General features: G+C 54.1%; 2 protein-coding genes across 2 annotated transcripts; one reads left to right on the top strand and one right to left on the bottom strand.

The window, feature by feature from the left end:
- Positions 1 to 598: 598 nt before the first annotated feature.
- Positions 599 to 12,134, bottom strand: CSUI_008109 (uncharacterized protein). The gene is made up of 13 exons (XM_068068248.1): positions 10,452 to 12,134; positions 9,537 to 10,005; positions 8,423 to 9,279; positions 7,837 to 7,932; positions 7,270 to 7,372; positions 6,431 to 6,585; positions 3,329 to 5,770; positions 2,862 to 3,025; positions 2,377 to 2,484; positions 1,983 to 2,174; positions 1,538 to 1,655; positions 1,333 to 1,391; positions 599 to 1,233 (listed from the first exon to the last, which is right to left on the bottom strand). The coding sequence occupies exons 7-13, from the start codon at positions 4,134 to 4,136 to the stop codon at positions 1,033 to 1,035; spliced, it is 1,650 nt and encodes a 549-aa protein (XP_067919774.1). The 5' UTR covers positions 4,137 to 5,770; positions 6,431 to 6,585; positions 7,270 to 7,372; positions 7,837 to 7,932; positions 8,423 to 9,279; positions 9,537 to 10,005; positions 10,452 to 12,134; the 3' UTR covers positions 599 to 1,032.
- A 688-nt stretch (positions 12,135 to 12,822) lies between these two features.
- Positions 12,823 to 17,526, top strand: CSUI_008110 (t-cell activation protein phosphatase). Its single transcript, XM_068068249.1, has 3 exons — positions 12,823 to 13,891; positions 14,471 to 15,202; positions 15,766 to 17,526. The coding sequence occupies exons 1-3, from the start codon at positions 13,706 to 13,708 to the stop codon at positions 16,573 to 16,575; spliced, it is 1,728 nt and encodes a 575-aa protein (XP_067919775.1). The 5' UTR covers positions 12,823 to 13,705; the 3' UTR covers positions 16,576 to 17,526.
- The last annotated feature ends 475 nt before the right edge of the window (positions 17,527 to 18,001 follow it).

The following is an 18,001-nucleotide window of genomic DNA, read 5'->3' on the forward strand; positions in this document are numbered from 1 at the left end:
CCCCGCCTGCCCCTCCACTGCCGCCGCCTGCTCCTGCACTTCCACCGCCTCCCCCCCCACTGCCCTTGTCAGGACCATCATCGCCCGCGTCTTCTTCACGCCAGAGTCCCAAAAAGCAATCTAGGTCACCTTCCCCACAGCCGGCGGCGGGTGGCCCCGATCTGCTAGGAGCCTTGAAGGCGAGATTGGAAAAGCTTAACGCTGAGGGCAAGCTAGCCAGTCCCAGCAGATTAGAGCGGTCGCCCTCTAGGAGGTCAGAAAGAAGGAAGAAACTCCAAGAGATTCGACGTCGCGTGGCGGAAAGTGACACGGAGAGCGAAGTCAGTGACTCCGAATGGGAGTGATTTTTCAAGTGCTGTATACCCGGTCAAGCAGTGTTGGTGTTCAGCGACCAGCCCCTGGTGCGCCGTCCACATGAGGAGCGTGTGCGGCTCGCATTTTATTTTTTTTTTTTTTTATTTTTTTATTTCAACCGAGTGTAATTCGTTGCTCGAATTGTACATGTATTGGTTTTGCCGTCGAAATGGATGCGATTTAGTGTCCCAGTCGAAGCGTGCAGCTCGCACACGTGTAACTTGCACGTTGTCTAGAACTTTGACGTCACCTGAAGTGGGAGGACGTTCAACGGTGCCCCAGGCACAGTGACCTTCAGGCACTGTCAGCTCCAGGATACGCCATACCGCCCTTTACATCGCTGCCGCTTGCGTATTCTAACTGAGTTCTTTCTTTGGTCGTGAGTCTAGCTGAACTAAAGGCAAGTGAGTCACTCGCCCCCAGACCGAACGTGCTACCTGAAGTCCTCAAAAGGTTATTTTGGGTGTGCAGTTGACCCGAGTTTGGAACGCCCCGCACAAAAGAAACATGACAGCCGACACGTGGGAAGGCTCTGACGCACACCTTCAGGTGAAGTGCAATTTGACAATTTTTTACACACGACAGATTTCAAGCAAAAATTGGAATGCAGCTAGTAGCACAGTGCCCCCCCCTTTCCCCCTGCGTCTGTCGGGTAGCTGTTACGGTGATGCGCATTGGTCACCCTTGGCGAAGCCGGTGGAGATTGCTGAATAAGTGGCGCGCTGCGGCGTCTGGGAGCTTGGCACCAGTTCTGTCCACGAGCTGTCCTTTCGTGTTCAACAGCGGCACACGACCTTCGAAGACAATCGCGATCCGAAAAAGCCCCACAGTGTTGGGTATATCAGCGATATCCGTGAGAACCAACATGCTTGGCAGGTTCTGCAAGAAGAGAAAAATAGTCGGACCAAAGGGGATCTCATTTGAAGCGTCTTCTGAAACCATCCTCTCACTGTGCCACCGCAGCAACAATGCGCTTACCTTCGGGCCAAGGTGCGGTACATTCCTCAAAGCTTGCGTCACGGCGTTGCAAGTCGGATCTGAGTAGAAAGGCAGAACGAGGTTAGCGCCTGGCTGGTCGATCTTTGAGAACATCTCACTGGTAGCACGGCGAACACTTCCAGCCAAACTGGGGTTTTGACTTCAGTTAAGCCAGTGCGGGTCCGAACTGCTGCTCGCAACTCACGTTTAGTAGAATCCGAGCTCTCGCAGACAAGGTCAAGGTGATTCGAGACCGGCGGGACGCTGAGCCCGGTCCCCACAGACTGCAGCTTCTGCTCGACCTCGTACTGCTTCACGGGATGCTGTAGGAACGCACACTATCGTTAGAAGGGATGATAGTTCCCAAATAATGCCTGACCGTGTCCGTGCAGTCGCGGCGGCGCATGAACACAGCCGCGTACCAGGCATCCTAAGTGGGCAGACGCGGTTGAACCCATGTCTGTCACGCGCAGGATTTGCCGATGTCCGCCGGACATCCTGGAGAGGGCGATTGTTTTACGCGGACGAGTGCTACTCCTGCGACTGTATCGTTTGTACTTACGTGGACTATCAGGCCTCAGAGTCCTGACCAAGCACGAAGCCGATGAATTGCACTCATCACGATGGCTTGTAGCTCGCGTATACCTCACCTGTAACATCTTGAGGATCTCAGTGCCAAGGCTTGAGGCGCTTTTGCAGTGGGGATCGAACCCTAGGTGCAGGGCAGTCGAGTGGTCGTTGCTACCATGGGGTCGGTCGATTGAATGTACATCCAGAAACGCACAGGTGTGAGGGTCCTGTTCGAGCTTCAGGCATGCTGGATCGCTACACGTTATCCGGCTCTGTTCACACAACGCATAACTTAGACTCCAGTGAAATGATACTTATTCCGCCGCGAGCCCGGAACCAGTGAGCCCCCCATTGTTTGGGTTTCGGCTACCTCACTGGCGAGGACATGCTGTACAGCGGACAGGAGGAGAGGTGACATTCAGCAAACTGGGGTGAAGAATATTGACAAACAGCGAAAGCGGCGGCGACTATTACCTGTTGCGCCAGCTTCTCGAAACCTGACAAGCACGTGTCCGCGGTCGTCTTGTCGTGCAGGAATGGGAGCATCCACAGCGCTGTCAGTTGCTGCGTGAGCAACAAGTCCTACGTTCATCAACACGAATAGACGAAGAAACAACTTCTTCAGCTACCGGAGGCCCTTTCTTTTTGGTGACACAAGACACGGAGTGAGGGTCAACCCGGAAAGTGTGCATCGACTGCTGCACAGATCTCGTTGCCTGTTTCCAAGAAGGCATCAGTTCGATCTGAATCCAGTGTTGGCGTGCACACTGGATCGAAACCGGGTGTGCGTGCTGATTCTGCACATGTCTAGATCTCTCTCTAGTTGTGCAAGGTAGCCTCTCCGCCACGCACTACACTGGGAGGATTCACGGCTCCGCACGTGCTAATCTGTGACCGAATTGTCCAGCCAGATTCCCAGCCTTCGCCACACTGTTCTCCTGGGAAGCGAATTGGGTTACCTTTGCTGGGGCTTGCTTCCTCTCTTCCTCTTGCTTTTTCCGGAGCTTCTCTTCTTCATGTTTCTTCTCTTCCTCCTTGTGCATCTCCTCCTCCTTTTTCTTCTTTTCGGCCTCGGCCTTCTTCCGGGTTTCCTCCTCCTCCGCTCTCCGCTTTTCTTCTTTTTCTGCAAACAGACACTCGGGCGTGTAACGAGAAGTTAGCTCTCACGATAAAGCGAAAAGCGCCAAGACGGGTCTCGCAGCATTCTTGTGTTGACGACGGATGATTGACGGTCACGGAATTTGTGAGAGCGCTTCCGGATGGAAAGCTACAAATGCGGAGAAGCTCGACCTAGACTGGCTACATGCATCACCTCTAGGTCTGCGTTCCCTCTACACAACAGACATATCGACCGCCTTGTCTGGCGCCCTGCCCAAAACGGCAGTGGTACCACACCAGCTATCTCAGTTCATACATGCCTCCTTACCGTGCTCGGTAATAACAGTGCGAAGACGTTCAAGCATCTCGCTGCCAGTGGCGCCCCCAATGAGGTTTCTCAGCTTGGTCATTAATTCATTGTGCTCGGGTTCGTCCTCCTTCTCCCCTTTACTCTTTTTTTCATGCTTTTCTTGTTCACGCTTCTCCTTTTCATCTTTCTCTCCTCCTTTCTCTTCCTCGGTCTCCTCCTTAGACTCCTTCGCCTTTCCTTCCCGCTCTGTTTCTTCTTCTACTTCTTCCTTCGTTTCCGCCGACTTTGTGTGCTCCGATTGATGCTCCTTCTTCCCTCGCCCGCCTTCTTCTGCTTCTTCTACCTCTTTTTTTCCGCCGTGTTCGGTTTCCTCACTCGAGTGCGACTCTTCTGCGCGCTCGTCGCGGGACTTTGCCTCCTCGGTATCAACTTCGTCGCCAGACTGTCCGTCACCTTTCCCCTCGCGGGATTCTTTCTCGTGTCCTTTCTCCTCTGGCCCCCGGTCTCCAGAAGCTTCTTCATCTGAGTCTGCTGGCTCTTCCTCGTCACCATCAGACTCCCCGCCCGACCGTACAGCCACCTCGGTGAAGGAGGATTCAGGGGGCAGAAAGCCCGAATACCCGAAAGGCGGTCGCCCCTCTTCCCCGTGGTTTCCCGAGACACTCTGAAGAGACCCATAAGACGAATGCCGGACCCTCGGAATCAGTAAGCTATCAGTAAGCTTGAACTCTAGCAGCGCGTAGAGAATGAAGACCGCAACGCCAAGCATCGATCCCAGACGACTCGGGACCGGAAGACCTTCGCACAAAACAGTAATTCTCAGCATCTTGTGAGAAAAAACAAAACCGGACGACAAGGAGCCTGTATGAATTCCAAAACATGATAATAGTGTTTACTGCATGACCGAAATACAGAACGGTCGCGTCAACTCGGAAAAAACAATTCGGTCCACGCTCCTGGCACTGCTATCGGAGACAAGCCACGCACGCGCTAGTACGTAGGCTAGTACAGCAGCCAGCTCAAGGAAGTAGTCGGCCTGAGTCAGTTGTCATTCGGGAAGAATGCGTTGCCGCCTACTGAGGAAAAACAGAGGACAGAGGATACCGTGGTATTTTTTAAAAAACGCGCAGTGCAAGCGCAGGCCCTTTAGAGGTTGTCCTCGGATAGCACTTTCCTTATTCTCTCTGGGAAAGTAAAGAGAGCCGCGTAAGGTGACCTTCCGCGCTAGAATGTCGGGGACGCCGGTGTCGTAGATGAAAACAAAAAGGCTTTGCAGGTTTTTACGGAGTACGTCATACAGGCGATGTCAAGACAAAGACCAGCCACAAGGCCGACTCCAAGAAAAATGCTAGTTACACCCTAGACGCAGTTCGGCCCGACGAGGAAAGGAATGAAAAGGAGACTTCAGGCAGACTGGATACTTTGCCTTTTTCGCTGTCGCAAGGAAACCGTTAGTTTTCGCTCAGACACCACAGCCAAGCATGTCGGCTCTGCTAGCGACGGGTGAGTAAGGAGTGGGAGGCTCCGAGCACCGGTAGTGGCACAAGACGCCGAGCTACTGTCCGTTTTTTTTTTTCTTTTCTTTCAGATCGTCAGAATCCCGCGGCCCAACACCTCGACTGAGTCGCTTCAAACAAGAGAAGCGCGAGCTGTCATTACCACCCTGCCTCTCGCATCATAGCGCGAAGTTCGGGTTCCGAATACACTCCAGCCGTGCAGAGCGAGGGTCGCTGCACGGCACGTAGTGAGCCCCTCGCATGGAAGGGTCACCTGTATGTGGGCACAACCGCTCGGCTGCAGTCGACAGCTTAGTGAGCTCACCCTTCGGATGTAACCAAGAGCTGCTGTTGAGCTGGCGGTGAGGACGTCCGACAAACCGAAGTGCGTGCAGTTACCGAATCCAAGCTGGCCGCGCGGTTTCCCGGTGGGTTCGCGGCGACGGCCTCAGGGGTGTGGCTTCTTTGTGTACAGTAGAAAATCGTAATTTTGTTTTATGTGCTTTACACGCTGTCAACTTACGCTTCATTAGCTGACATTCTCTGCTGAGAGTGGAGCTATCCTGAGCTATGTGCACAGTGAAGTCAAAGGCGCTCATTCCCCTCCTTGTTGAAGGAAACCCTGAAGGTCTTATTGCCGGGAGGAGACCCTGAAAAATACTCATAGCAGGAATCTGTTTAGAGGGTTAACACTCACGAACCTGCATGCAAGCTCACTCTGCGGCACTGCTGAGGGCGGGGCGACGGTCGCTGTGCCCATTACATGTCATCTGGATTTGGCTTCATCAAACCATGCCCGCCCGTTTTGCATCCATAAAGTGCCGCCGCTCTTGTTAGCTCGTCCACCCTTTCTTGTATGAACTTGTAGAGAAATGGTCTCAAATCCCGTCTGTCCCGGTGGGCGTCGTTTATAGCTGCCACGCACACCCGGCGGAAAGAATGAAAAGCCGAGCGAGCGAAGACCCTGAGAAAAGACAATACCCGATACTGCCACTCACGTGGAGCCGCCGAGCTACAGGAGCATTCCGAGCGCTGACTTTCCTGGGGACTCGGATGTTTCTCGAACGGGTCAGGAGCTCCAGGGAAACCTCAGAGAACAGCCGAATCTGTTCCCTTTCCTCGATAGTTAACCGACTCAAAAAGACACAGCCGGTGAACTTCTTCAGACGTTCCAGAAAAAGACGCGAGCAGTACTCACCATCAGGTCAACGCTCTATACCGGTGCAGCGTACACAGCTGTGCTGGCCCTTGGTGGGATTTATACGTAACCGCTTGAGACGTTGCTCGCAGCTGGGTGGGTCACACTTTGGAACAATGCGGCCCCCCACGAGAAAACTCACGTGTTGGAGTTCTCTCTACGTCCCAGCTTTTCCGGTAACACGGTGCCCCCGTATCACAGGCGCAGACATAGGAATTCTGACTAACATCTGATGATCTTCTGAGGTACCACCTGTCGAGATACTTGTACCTCCGCGACCGTCGACAAACCGCGATCTTCTACGGTCGGAAAACGAGCACTCAAGGCATCCCGATGACAGCACGGTCAAAAGGTGCAAGGAGAAGTCTATTTCTTTCGAGAAAGCCCTCGCATACTGCCAATAAATGGCGAGGTCTGATTCCTTACCTTGTAAGAAACGTGAGGAGATACTCAGGCAGATGTACCCCAGGATCTATTGCCCACAGTAATTGAACAAACACCGTCGACGGCGACCGTGGCTGGAGCACGAGTGCGCCCTCACAGTGCAGGCGCTCCGTCTCAGGAGCCGGCGGTGGAGCGACCTGAACAAGCAGGCACGCCGGCAGGGGCCGAAGCTGACTACTAGGCTGCCTTAGGCAAAACAGACCCCGTGTTCACTCCTGTGAACGCACGCGTCCTCAACCCATGGCGTGCACACTCTGCAACGCACTGATAAAACAGGGCCTCCTGTCAACTTAGTTTGACCCCACAAGCTTGCAAGTCCATTCTCATCATGAAAGGTTTCACTGAATGTGTGCTGAGACAGGACCGGAGACGCCCTACAGAGGCCTGCGCTGTGGAAACACTGAGGCAGCCAGGGCGGAATTTTGAGGACTATTTTTCCAGCTCCTACTTCGGAGTGCGTGGGTCCATTCCGACGTGTACTACACTGGATGGGACTCTTCAAGTGCAAGGCAGCTGCCTCGAAGCCTGGGAGACGGCGTGTCGGTATGGGCTCTCCCGCAGCCGCCTCGCGGAAGACGTGCTCGGAGAGCTCCTAACCTCGCATGTCCGACCATGCTTTCAAGCAAGTGCTACAACGTAATTCTAGGCATGTGCATCTGATCCCAGAAGTCTGTCAATGAAGATGTCCATACATATATATATATATATATCGCCCAGGGTAGAAAACCCGAGATTAAGGGGTTCCTCAGCGCCTCGGGGCATCGCTGGAAGACAGAAAAGCTCAAGCAGGGAAACTGAGGTCGATAAAACCCTTAACTCACAAATCCGCGGACATTCTCGCCAGCTTCGCATGTAGTAATCCGAACGAAGTAGCTTCCGGTGGCCTCCAAATCATCTGCAGACCAAATGCTGAGACACGCGTCCCTGAAAAGAGACGAGAAAAGCTTGAAAGAGGGAACGCATGAGGGAAAAAGCCCTCCGTCAATAAAGCGCTACACGCAACAGTGTGAGAGATGAAGGGAGACTCAAATATTCAGCGGTGTGCAAGGAAAAACGTAGCCCACGTTGGCGGCGTGCTGCCTTTCTCCAGCCTGCTCTGCTGAGACATTACCAAACTGTCCCACAATGTATGCGAGACGCCCACGTCTACAAAGACTAGGCGTAGCTGAATGTGTTGCCTGAAGCGTTGGGGGGTTGTCACCAAGCGCAACTGGCGGATGTACTGGGGGGGTAGTTGGTTTACACCAAATCACTCATTTCTGGTGACTGCTTCCTGGCTTCTCTGCATAATGACAGCAGCGAGTACGTTAGGAACCATGGATGTGGGCCGGACTCCTCCTGACACGTTATGTCACAGGAACTGCAAGAACGCAGAAGCGCTTGCTTGCCTGTCGTTCATGGGCCAAGGAAATGCCATCTTGAAGAGATCGACCTGGTCGACCCGACCAAACTGCGCCAGGCGCGCGGAGCTCTTTAATCCAAGTCTGGAGTAAGAAAAACGGACAGGAACGAGTTGTCGGAAAAACAAAACAGGGACACCACTGTGAATGCATACGTTCGCGTGCAGAGGGACACACACGGACGTTACTGAAGTCATGGCAGCGCACGCGACTGACATTGCGGGGCAGACAGACAGCCGTCACCTTCAGCCGACCGTGGAGTGACTTGCTTAAGAATAGCTTTACGACGGCGAGATGCAAAAGTATTGATATTCGCCATTACACCGGTTTTACATGTGTACCGCGAGAAAGAGAGAATATATACGGAGAGGAGAAAGGAGGAAGGAGGAGGACATTGTGAGGCCGCATGTAACACCTACACCGTGAAAAAGAGAATGCTCTATGGAGCTAAAAGCCGGCTAGCCGCGCAGAGCCAGGCAACGTTCCTAGAAATGCTGACTTGGCAGACGACAGAGCGAAGTTCCCCTGTAGAATGAACTTGACCCTGCCGTGCGAACGTAGATAATTTTCTTACCTGATTGGAAACGTGTAGCTAGGTACCCAGTCTTTAAACAGGTCTTGTTCATTAAGCACAGAGACAACCGCGACAAGAGGGCTCTCGACGAATCCTTCAATCCGGAAAGAAAGAAGAGTGCCGTGTGAGTGCTTCCTATTCCAAATGGATAAGGCGGGGCCGTCGTCAACTGCTAGGACCCATGGGAGCCCCTCAGATGCAAGCTGCGACCCCATTGTATTCCCTTGGAACGTCGTCCTTATAAGCGCCTGTAGCTCAGCATCAGTATCACGATCTTCTGGATCTTCCAGCATCAGACTCGAGCCACAGCTTTCTGAAGCCGAGTACCCGGAGCCTCTCGTGGTACTTGTGTGCTTCTGTTCCGGGGACGTATTTTCCCGTCTTCGTCTCCTGTGCTTTTTCTTTGCCCTCGTAGGGCTCGTCTGGCGGACGGAACCTCGGCTGAGGACCAGAGTGGTTGCCCGCGAAAAGCGTCGCGGAAGTAGAGACAACTTTGCCGCCGCTGCTCTTCCGTACTGTTGTTGTCGTCCGTCGAGCTCCGTGACCCTGGCCCCCTCGGACGGTGATTCAAAATGCTGTGTGTCCGCACTTGGAGCTACTACATTGTCTGGCAAAGACTGAATCCAAGAGGCATGCACTTCGTCTGAAGTTTCAGCAACTCCGCGCGTACCAGTGAGGTCGCACATATCAGAAATTCCGGAACGGTCTGCCTCGCCCGCTCCCGACGACTCCATGGACTGGGTCATGCAGCCGTAGCCTTTGGCGTCCGCCTGCTGAGGAGACAAATGAGAAGAAGATGATCCACCGTGCTCCGGGAAATCAACTGAAGCAGAACGATGATGTCGCTGCCTACTCTTCTGAGAAGAAAAAGACCGAGTCAGCATTCTCAACAGAGACGACTTGTTTCGCCCATGAGCAGGCGAGTCTCCACCAAGGAGAGCGAACATTCTCTGCATTTCATGAAACTGGAAAACTACCAGACTAAGTTCTTCATCAGCCATCACGCGGTCCGCGCCATATTCACGTGCGAGTGGTAAGAGCGCTTGGTGGGCCTCTCGGATTCGCTGCCGTTGGAAGAGCTCAACAACGATACTTCGATCCAGCTCATACTTACTCATGTCATCGTACGCATGGAAGGTCAGATGACATGGCCCTCTCAGCGAGCACCTCTGCTCGACTTCCTCTTCCCTTTGGCAGTCGACAGGTGGGACACTCAGCTGAGTAGGAGGAAAAATATGGGGTTGCTGCTCCCGCATACATGCGTGGGGAAGAGCAGGAGTACGGTCAGTGGGAAGCACACGAAGGGGAATGATATTTTCACAGCCGGGCGATGCCGGCGCAACGCTGAAGAGCGCTGGAGTGGATCGGATGGCCGAATGATCTCCTGCTGCCCTGAGTGTCTGTGGGCTGTTCTGGCAAACTGTTTCCTGAGTTGTCTCGAAGAAACAAGACGGCCCGCCCACGCATCCTGGAGGAGGAGGAAGTGTGACAGAAACGCGCGTCGGAAGGGCAGGATACCGGCGAGGGCTTCCGGGAGGATCGGAGGTGTGCTGGGGTTGCTGACCTGTCTGCGGAGCACGGGGCTGCAGTGTTGCACACGACAGAGGGGGAGACAGGAATGATGAAGCATGGGATGAGCCCTCACGTCGTGTCAAGAAAGGAAAGCACGAAGGCAAGTGACTGCAGATTTCGGTACGGCTAAGGACGGGGGCACGACGAGAGAGGAACACGAGTTGCGAGAGTTCTATGCTAGTGGCGAAGGTGGGTTTACAACGCGGCCCAGTGGAGGAGCAGAAATCGACTGACACGTCGTAGAATGGCAAGCACGGGTAAGGGCAGAGGTTGTGGACATGCATTAAACTGCTAGAAAAGACCCGCAGTTATCTCACCCCAACAGAACACAGGGAGAATGAGTCTTGCCGCTTACAGAAGCAGCTTTCGACGAAGAATCTCGGAAAAAGCTAGAAGTGTTAGAAGGTAATGCAAGGTAGGTCACAGCAGGTGAAGATGAGTTATTGTCGGGACCGACCCAGGATGACTGTCCTGCAAGGCGAGATGTTGGGGCGCGAGCCGCAGGCTCGCTGTCATTCCCGCTGGCATCAGTGGCAGCTGATGGTGAGTATGACCCCTTTGCGCCGCATAGCTGAGTTTCCCTTGACGTGTAGTCGGACCGCCAGCGCCAGGGGCTGTCAGCGCATACTACTGAATCGCTGAAAGTAGACGAAATGGAATTGATTTCTCTTTCATGTTCTCCAGAGCTTTCAGCGCCCACGGAGCCCGAAGACTGAGGCGCTCTGTCGGAGCACTGATCTAGCGAAGGTGCAGCACCAATGTTGATGCCGCGTCTGCTTGACAAGGAAAGTGTCAGCAGAGCAGGTGGCGCCATCCAGCAAGAGGCGAGCAGATCTTCCCAGCGGCAGAAATGGTGACACTGACGAAACTCTAGGCAAAGCCAGACCCTTCTTTATGCGAGAGGAGCAGCGAGTACCCAGGAGGGGAGGAATGTGTATCCTCTAGAAAGCAAATTCCAGGTCCGAGGCAAACAGAGAGAACCCATGAAGGATGAACTGTGCACACCAAAAAAGCAGCGTTCCGGGATTGGGACTGCCACACCCGACGAGCTCGGGAACTTCCCGAGAGTCACGGACGTTGTAGGCGCGGAGCTTATGCGTGCAGTAGGACGGGCATTAAAAAAGAGTATTCCGATAGAAATGCACCGCCAGAGCGAGCAGCAACTCATGAAACACCGAGCTCCCGACCTTCATTCACCAAAAGAAGACGAACAGGTCGTAAAAACGGCAGATGTGGGCGCCCTCGGCGGCTTCACATCCACACGCGTTTGAAGCGTTGGTTTACGCGGGCGGGGGGACAATCTGTCTGGTCTGTCGAGTCGGCGGCTCTATACAAAAGCTGTTTTCCTGTTACACGAACCGCCACTGGTCGCACTCACACCCGCATTATAGCTACCTCACCCGCGGTGCCACCCGTGGAACCTGAGTCTGTCCCAAATTTTCCTTGATCCGCAACCCGAAACAGCCTCAGCATAATTCGCCGCTGACCCAGACTGCTCAGCTGTTGCCCCTTCAGTGACCCTAGCCGTTTCCGCTGGAAAAATGAGCTTTCCCGTTCGAGACGAACACCGCGGCTGCGTCCGCAGTGGCGCCCCGGACCTGCAGCACAGGATCGCCTTCAAGGTGCTAATCTGAAAGTAGAGTTTTACGTGTTGGGAAAGGAGGAAGACAGACGGTAGAAGAGTACACGGTGGAGACGAAAGAGAAACTACGCTCGGTATGGTCTCTGAAGACAAAGTTGACTCCGACCGCCAGGCACATCTGCGAATGGAAATTGCACACGGAGCGCAAAGGAGGAGATAGTTCAGGATCCCCGGGAACTTCACTGAATTCCAGCAAATTGTAGGAACCGCGCGTAGTAACAGTTGAGCGTGTTTCCTGCGCCGGCAGGACAGTCGGCGTGTCCTGAGCACACGGTTTTGACTCGCGCCCCCGATGCCGCATGCAAAGCTCCGGAGTGCCTGCAAAATGTGGACAGCTAGTCAAGAAAAAAAGATTCTGAGAAAAAAGGGTCGGTACCTGAAGTTATAGTGTGTCATCAGGAAGATCTGCTTCCGCATACTTTTAGCGTAACATCTCAAGTTGTCCTGGACACCAAACGGGGTTTCAGCTCCACACGATTTCTGCACGATCTGTCCGGGAGATAGTATGCACAGCGGCCTGATACATGGCGCACCCTGTATCTGGGCAGTTTTCAGTCTGCCGTTCTTGCCCACAACCACTTGGCCTGCCGAAGCAGAAGCGTAACAGGTTGAGGGTGGCTATGGCTTGGCACTCTGGCAAGAGCTGTCAGGAGGCCCAGTGAACTTCAAAACCTCTTACAGGGAAGGTGGTGCCGCCATGCGTATGAAAATCCTGACCAGCGCGTCACGGCAGGGAGAGGCTCTGCTGCGAGCCAGTGCCGCGCCAGTGTCCGGTCGCCTGGATGATTATCCTGCGTCGGGGCAGTGTTGTTTACTTCGATGTCTGGGGAAACGCGGACCGGTGAAGATAGTTCCGTCCTGAGTTAGCTATATAGCTCGGGGGAGATTAGAGCCCCTGCCATGGCAGCTGTCTCGACTTCGGTCAACGGCAAAACTAGCGAGACCCCGACCCAGTCCCTTGAAAGCACGGGAGCGATTGGCGGCCGTAGGACACTTAGCGGGCCGTCAACACCGTTCAAAGGGCAGGTAGAAGCAGACTACTCCTCGTTTCTCAAAACCACGCTGCAGGAAACCGACCACTAACTAGCGGGCACAGGAGCCGAGCTGCCGAAAAAGCGGAACTGCGGTGAGGTTCTAATAAAAAGGAGGCTTGGAGGATAGAGCATCATCCTGTCTTCTGGGATCTTGTTGGGCTCGTCCCACCGCCTCCAGGTGCCATCTGTCGACAGCAGTCCGGTGGAAAGCGACACTCGGAACGTCCGTTTTCGGAGCGCCAGCGTCTCGGGACATGCGCCGGGATCGATCGAAGACCCGGGGCTTTCCTTTCGACGGCTGCTAAAGTGAAGTAGCGATTTCTAGGGGTTGCCTAACTGCGAGGCGTTGAAGAGGCAGTTGCTTCTTTGAACGCCTTTACATTGACATCACCGTCTACGCCTGACTGTGGCGATGCCAAGCCCCAGCCGGACCTGCGGATTCGGGAAGCGGCGCTAGATCTCAGCGGCCGACCGTTGCGCACGATTTCGGCTTGTTTTCTTAAGAAAGAAAAGTTAAACACCACTCAAGTCACATGTTAACCTCCATGTCGAGAAAGCCAGGGGTTTTTTACGCTGTGTCTTGCATTACTGCCCTGGGTCCGGCACGTGTTAGCGCAGACAAACATCTCTCTCAGCTCGTCGCTCGATTCAGCTCGACTTTTCTACTTTGACCTCGGCTTTGCCGATCTGTTCTTGGACAAGTCTGATTATTTCCACCTCCACGAGGGCAATCCATTGCCCTACGTCCTTGCTGCGTCTTCCGACGAGGGAAAATTCTGTGTGGCCGTTTTCTTGTTCTCTCCCTGTCGCTGCCTCTGAGCGAAACTTGGTGCGGAGTCGCGTATTTCCATGACCAGCCGGTTGCCTTTCTTTCGCTCTCTGCTTCACGACCGGATCCCTTAGCAGGCCACTTTTGTCAAGCGCTCACTGCTAAATGGGCTGGAGCCCGCAGGGTTACTTTTTCAGAGTAGGGGGTGAGTGAGTTTGTCCGTCAGCCAGCTGGCTACTGGCCGCCGGCTTTGCTGCGGTGATGACATGGCGGCCGCTTCGTCGTGTTGCTGCGGCTGTCCGTACGCGAAGGAAACGGAATTCTCCCAGAATGCAAATTCGGCGCACCTGCCTCCATTTTACTTCTTCGCCTGTGGAAAGTCTACTCAACACCCACTGAAGGGCGGGCTGATCAAGACAACTAACGCCGACGCATTTCTGATTGACCGCCAGGTAACTTTTGAGAGACGTATGCGTGTTGGTATTTTAGTAGGAGCTTTCCGAGCGGCCTGGGTCCTAGGCCTTTGACTTTGGGAATGGTTCGCAGCTCCGCGCGGGTACGGTTTTGTTTTTAGGGGTCGGGTCCGAAGACCGACAGCGCTAATGGTGAAAGCAGTACCGAGCTGCCTGTTAAGAACTCCCAATCACACTAGTCTAGTGTTCCACGATATAGTTCGGTCGCGCAAAATACGTAACGGAACAGGGGTTGTATAAAACCTGACAGGTCGCCTCATGACGGCCGCAGGTTGTGCATATTGAACCAAACAGTCCATTTACGAGTACTAGGGTCGGTCATATTCTCTTTTCAAAGTATTGGCTTGATACGACAACTCCCAATGCAGACGGCAGCCCCCTTGTCTTCCCCAGTCCCGCAAAGCCACCGATTTCTAGTAGGCAATCACAGGTGCTGTAGTGGCGTGAGGAATCTTGCTCTCCATGTTTGCACCGCCCGCGTTGCGCGAGTCAGAACGGACTCTCCCGAAGATCGTTGACGGCTTCGCCCGCTGTGCGCCGCGATTTGTTTTCGTGCAGGTAGTCGGAGTTGCGGACGGGGTTTCGTCTGTCGAGGCCGAGGGCTATGACCCGTCGCGCCTCCCGGTGGAGCTGCTGACAGAGTGTTCGGTGGCAAGCCGAGAAAGGCAGCAGAACCCCTCTCTATACGATGCCGAGTCGGAGAGTCTGTGGTCAACATGGGATGTCCCAGATTTTGACATCCGTGAATTCCCACGGCACATTCTGGCACGTGCCAGCGCTTCCTGTAAAACATGGGGTGCTACGACATGTGTACTGTGCATTCTGGACAAGAATTTCTTGTGGACTGTCAATGTCGGTGACAGCCAGGCCCTTCACCTCAGGCGGACGAACACACCTCCCTCACACGCGCTGATCAATCGCAATATCGACCATTCAGCATGCTACAGTGTAAGAAGTAGAATCGCTGACCTGTCCTTTTGCGGTGGATATCAGATTGTACAGCGCGTTGCCGCTCAGCAGCACTTCTTCAACTGTCCCTTCCAACTGACTCGTATGCCCGACTCGGACTGCTCCTTTGGGGAGCTACTACGGCGCACGTCAGTGTCGGCTGATGTTGCGAAACACGAGGTGCAAGGAGGAGATATTGTCATTGTCGGCAGTGATGGGTTATTTGATAATCTTTTCGACGAAGATATCCTGCAGGTGGTAAACGAACTATGCTGGCACCGCAGCAGGCCAGGAGAAGCGCCGACTATAGAACCATTTCAAGTCGCCGAGAGACTCCTGGAGGTAAACGCGGACGCCTGCTCATTACAGACTTTTCACGTCAGCTGTTCTCCAGTCACAAGTACATTAAAAAGACAGCAGGATCCTCAGAAATCCCGATCTCGGCGGGACCAGGAGCACCCAATCGGTTGACGCCGATCACCAAAATGAGCCAGCCTTCTCAACGTATTGAGTAGATGCAGCGCGCGCGTGGTACCAGGAGTTCGGATTGGGAGTAGAAAAACGCTGACCGCCACACGCCTCGTATGCGGAAAACGAGCATACGCCATAGTGACAACAAAGTGCTAGACTTGTACCCCTATTCTGACTGTCTTGTCGTACTGAAGCAGCGGGAACCCCGTCCGTGGCGACGGTGCTTGAATACGCTTCCGCGGTGCCCTTGCTGCGCTGGTGTGAGAGCTACAATTGGATTATCCGCGTAGCAGGGGTCCGGCAGGAACTCAGGAATACCGTAGTAGGCTAGCGCTGGTAAAGTTAGAGAGGCATACATCACAGTCAAATGCTCTTCCTTACCCACAAAAACACTCTTGTCCTATTTCTGGTGTTGCTTGTGACTTCCTCTTCAGGCCGCCATGAGTGCAGCTTCTCCAGCTGCAACTGCAGCGGGGTGTGTAACACCGTATGCGCAATCAGCCTTCTTCGAACTCGGAAGGTGTCTGCAGGGAGGGAAGCCAGACGACATCACAGTCGTCGTGAGTTATGTTTTAGATCGTCAGTCATCTACCAAGACGCCCGGCCTCCCTACAGCGAATGAAGACACTGAAGCTGCGTCACCTCGCACTTCGCGAAGGTCACTGAAAGAGGGCGACCGGTGGCCAGGACGGGAATTTGTCCCAGTCTCAAGGAACGCTGATGGCGAACCGCCGCAGACAGATAATCTCTTTTCCGGTGATCCCAATAATGCAGTCACAAGGACGTACGAGGTGAAGCACCACTTGACAGTCGGCTCTCCTTCGAGCATCGTACGGACACAAGGACAGGAACCACCAGCAGAAAAGAGAGCACAACTGGACGGGGGAGGAGCCCCGAATGCGCCCTTGTGTATGACCAGTGGCACCGGCTCCTTGCTCCGGTCAGTGCCTGTGCAGTACAATTCGTCGCCCGATTTTCGGATAGAGATCCAGGACAGGCCTTCGTCAGGTACTGGAAATCGGGAGAGAGGGACAGCGCTTGAGAAGTCTACAGTACCGGTCTTCCGATCAGCGGCAACAGGGTCAACTTCTTCAGCAGGCGGGGCTACATGGGGGTACGCGTCATTAGCTTCAGCACTTCAGTGTTCCAGAGGCAGCTTTCCAGGTGGCAACTCAAGCTCGAGGATAGCGTCTGTCACACCTGCCTGCGTCGCTGCCGTCCACAGCGTGCCCAAAGAAAAATGACGTACGGACCGGGCCTTCCATGGGTAGACAACAATATAGCTTACCTTTCGCTGTCGGTCCAAGACAGTGCGCAGCGAGGCGGGGTGTCAACAGAGTGTTGCGCCGGGAATCCGGCCGCGGACTTGGCTGGAGGGGCTTCTTCGTCCCCCTAGTTGTTTTTCTAAACGGTGTAATCAGGAGGACTACACAACTGTCCTCGGTGATACTACCGGTTGCCCCGGCACTATCTGTGAAGGATAGGAAGCAAAGAACTCTTTGGCGCCCCTCCTACTCAAAACACCTGGCTTCGCATGGTTGCAGGCATGCTGTCTGGTTCCTGGGACCACATCCAACTTGCTTCAAAGAGGGTGCACAGGCTTCAGACTCTTCGAAAGCATCTCAGCGAAGGCTGCCTCCCAACGGCGCTAACTGACTTCCTCGGTCTTTTTCTGCAGGGCCTGGCTGCTCCTCGACATGCGTATGGCGATAAATCCCTAGCTGTGGCGGGGGACAAACGTCCGGGCTTATGAAAGTAGTAACACCTTGATCCCTTTAGCTACACACTTTCGATGCAACCAAGGATGCACGCGGCAGCCGTTTTCATGAGGCAAAGTAGCGCCCTGTACAAGCATGTTTGGTGAGGCCGTTGAGACGTTTTTTTTTCTTCCTACAAAAATGAGTTTTGGTGTGTGAGATAGCTTCGCTGTCAACATGTAAAGTGCCCCGAGCGCGACAGGATCCAAGGGAGAGTATGAATGCAAACAGACCACTTCGAAAGCTTGGACGACTGGCTCTTTCCTGTTGGCCGTGAGGACAGGAAGTAACGTGTACTTCTCAACGTCCGCCGCGTTAACAATGGCGTAGTGTTTTGTTTTCTGATATCTATGCCTATGCAGTAATCCTGATGCAACCGGAAGTTCTTTGTGTCTATTCCTTTAGAAACTGAACTTGCAGCTCTGAACAGTGCGAACATACCCGTTGGTCTGGGGAGGCGAGGCGGCTGAGCGGTCGAGGTTGGGCGCCAGCTTGTGATGCCACGGTTCCAGCTGCACGTCTTTAGTGCACTTTTGGGAGTTAGCGACTGAAGAGTAGAGGGGCAAGTGCGTCTGCCCGCCTGAAAGGGTCCGAGAAACATGCCTGAACAGGACGTTGGCCTTTCGCGGCACCGTCGGCCTACTGTCTGCCTGTCACATGTTTCACGTGAAGAACCCCCGGTACCTGAGAAATCTTGGCACCTGCTGGAAACCGTTTGCTGCGACTTCTGGATTGATCGTGGTGGTTCAGCACGGTTCAGGTACATGCTCAGAAGGCGGACAGAACTAGTGTGTCGCGGTTTGAAACTAGCCGGCAAGGGCTGACACACGACGCGGACCCAGCTGCGCTTCGAGTGTACAGCAATCGTAATGATCGAACTCTACCAACTGGAGCTACCCTCCCCTAACCCACT

Source organism: Cystoisospora suis (genome assembly GCF_002600585.1).
Source record: "Cystoisospora suis strain Wien I chromosome Unknown contig_4467, whole genome shotgun sequence".
NCBI classification, from domain to species: Eukaryota; Apicomplexa; class Conoidasida; order Eucoccidiorida; family Sarcocystidae; genus Cystoisospora; species Cystoisospora suis.

Excerpts from the sequence above, each read along its gene's own strand:
- CSUI_008109 (XM_068068248.1), bottom strand. The coding sequence starts at position 4,136 with ATGCTGAGAATTACTGTTTTGTGCGAAGGTCTTCCGGTCCCGAGTCGT. Across the intron at positions 1,656-1,982 it reads AGATCCTCAAGATGTTACAG|CATCCCGTGAAGCAGTACGA; the intron begins GTGAGGTATACG and ends GCGTTCCTACAG. Across the intron at positions 1,392-1,537 it reads GAGCTCGGATTCTACTAAAC|ATCCGACTTGCAACGCCGTG; the intron begins GTGAGTTGCGAG and ends CTTTCTACTCAG.
- CSUI_008110 (XM_068068249.1), top strand. The coding sequence starts at position 13,706 with ATGGCGGCCGCTTCGTCGTGTTGCTGCGGCTGTCCGTACGCGAAGGAA. Across the intron at positions 13,892-14,470 it reads CATTTCTGATTGACCGCCAG|GTAGTCGGAGTTGCGGACGG; the intron begins GTAACTTTTGAG and ends GTTTTCGTGCAG. Across the intron at positions 15,203-15,765 it reads TCGCCGAGAGACTCCTGGAG|GCCGCCATGAGTGCAGCTTC; the intron begins GTAAACGCGGAC and ends CTTCCTCTTCAG.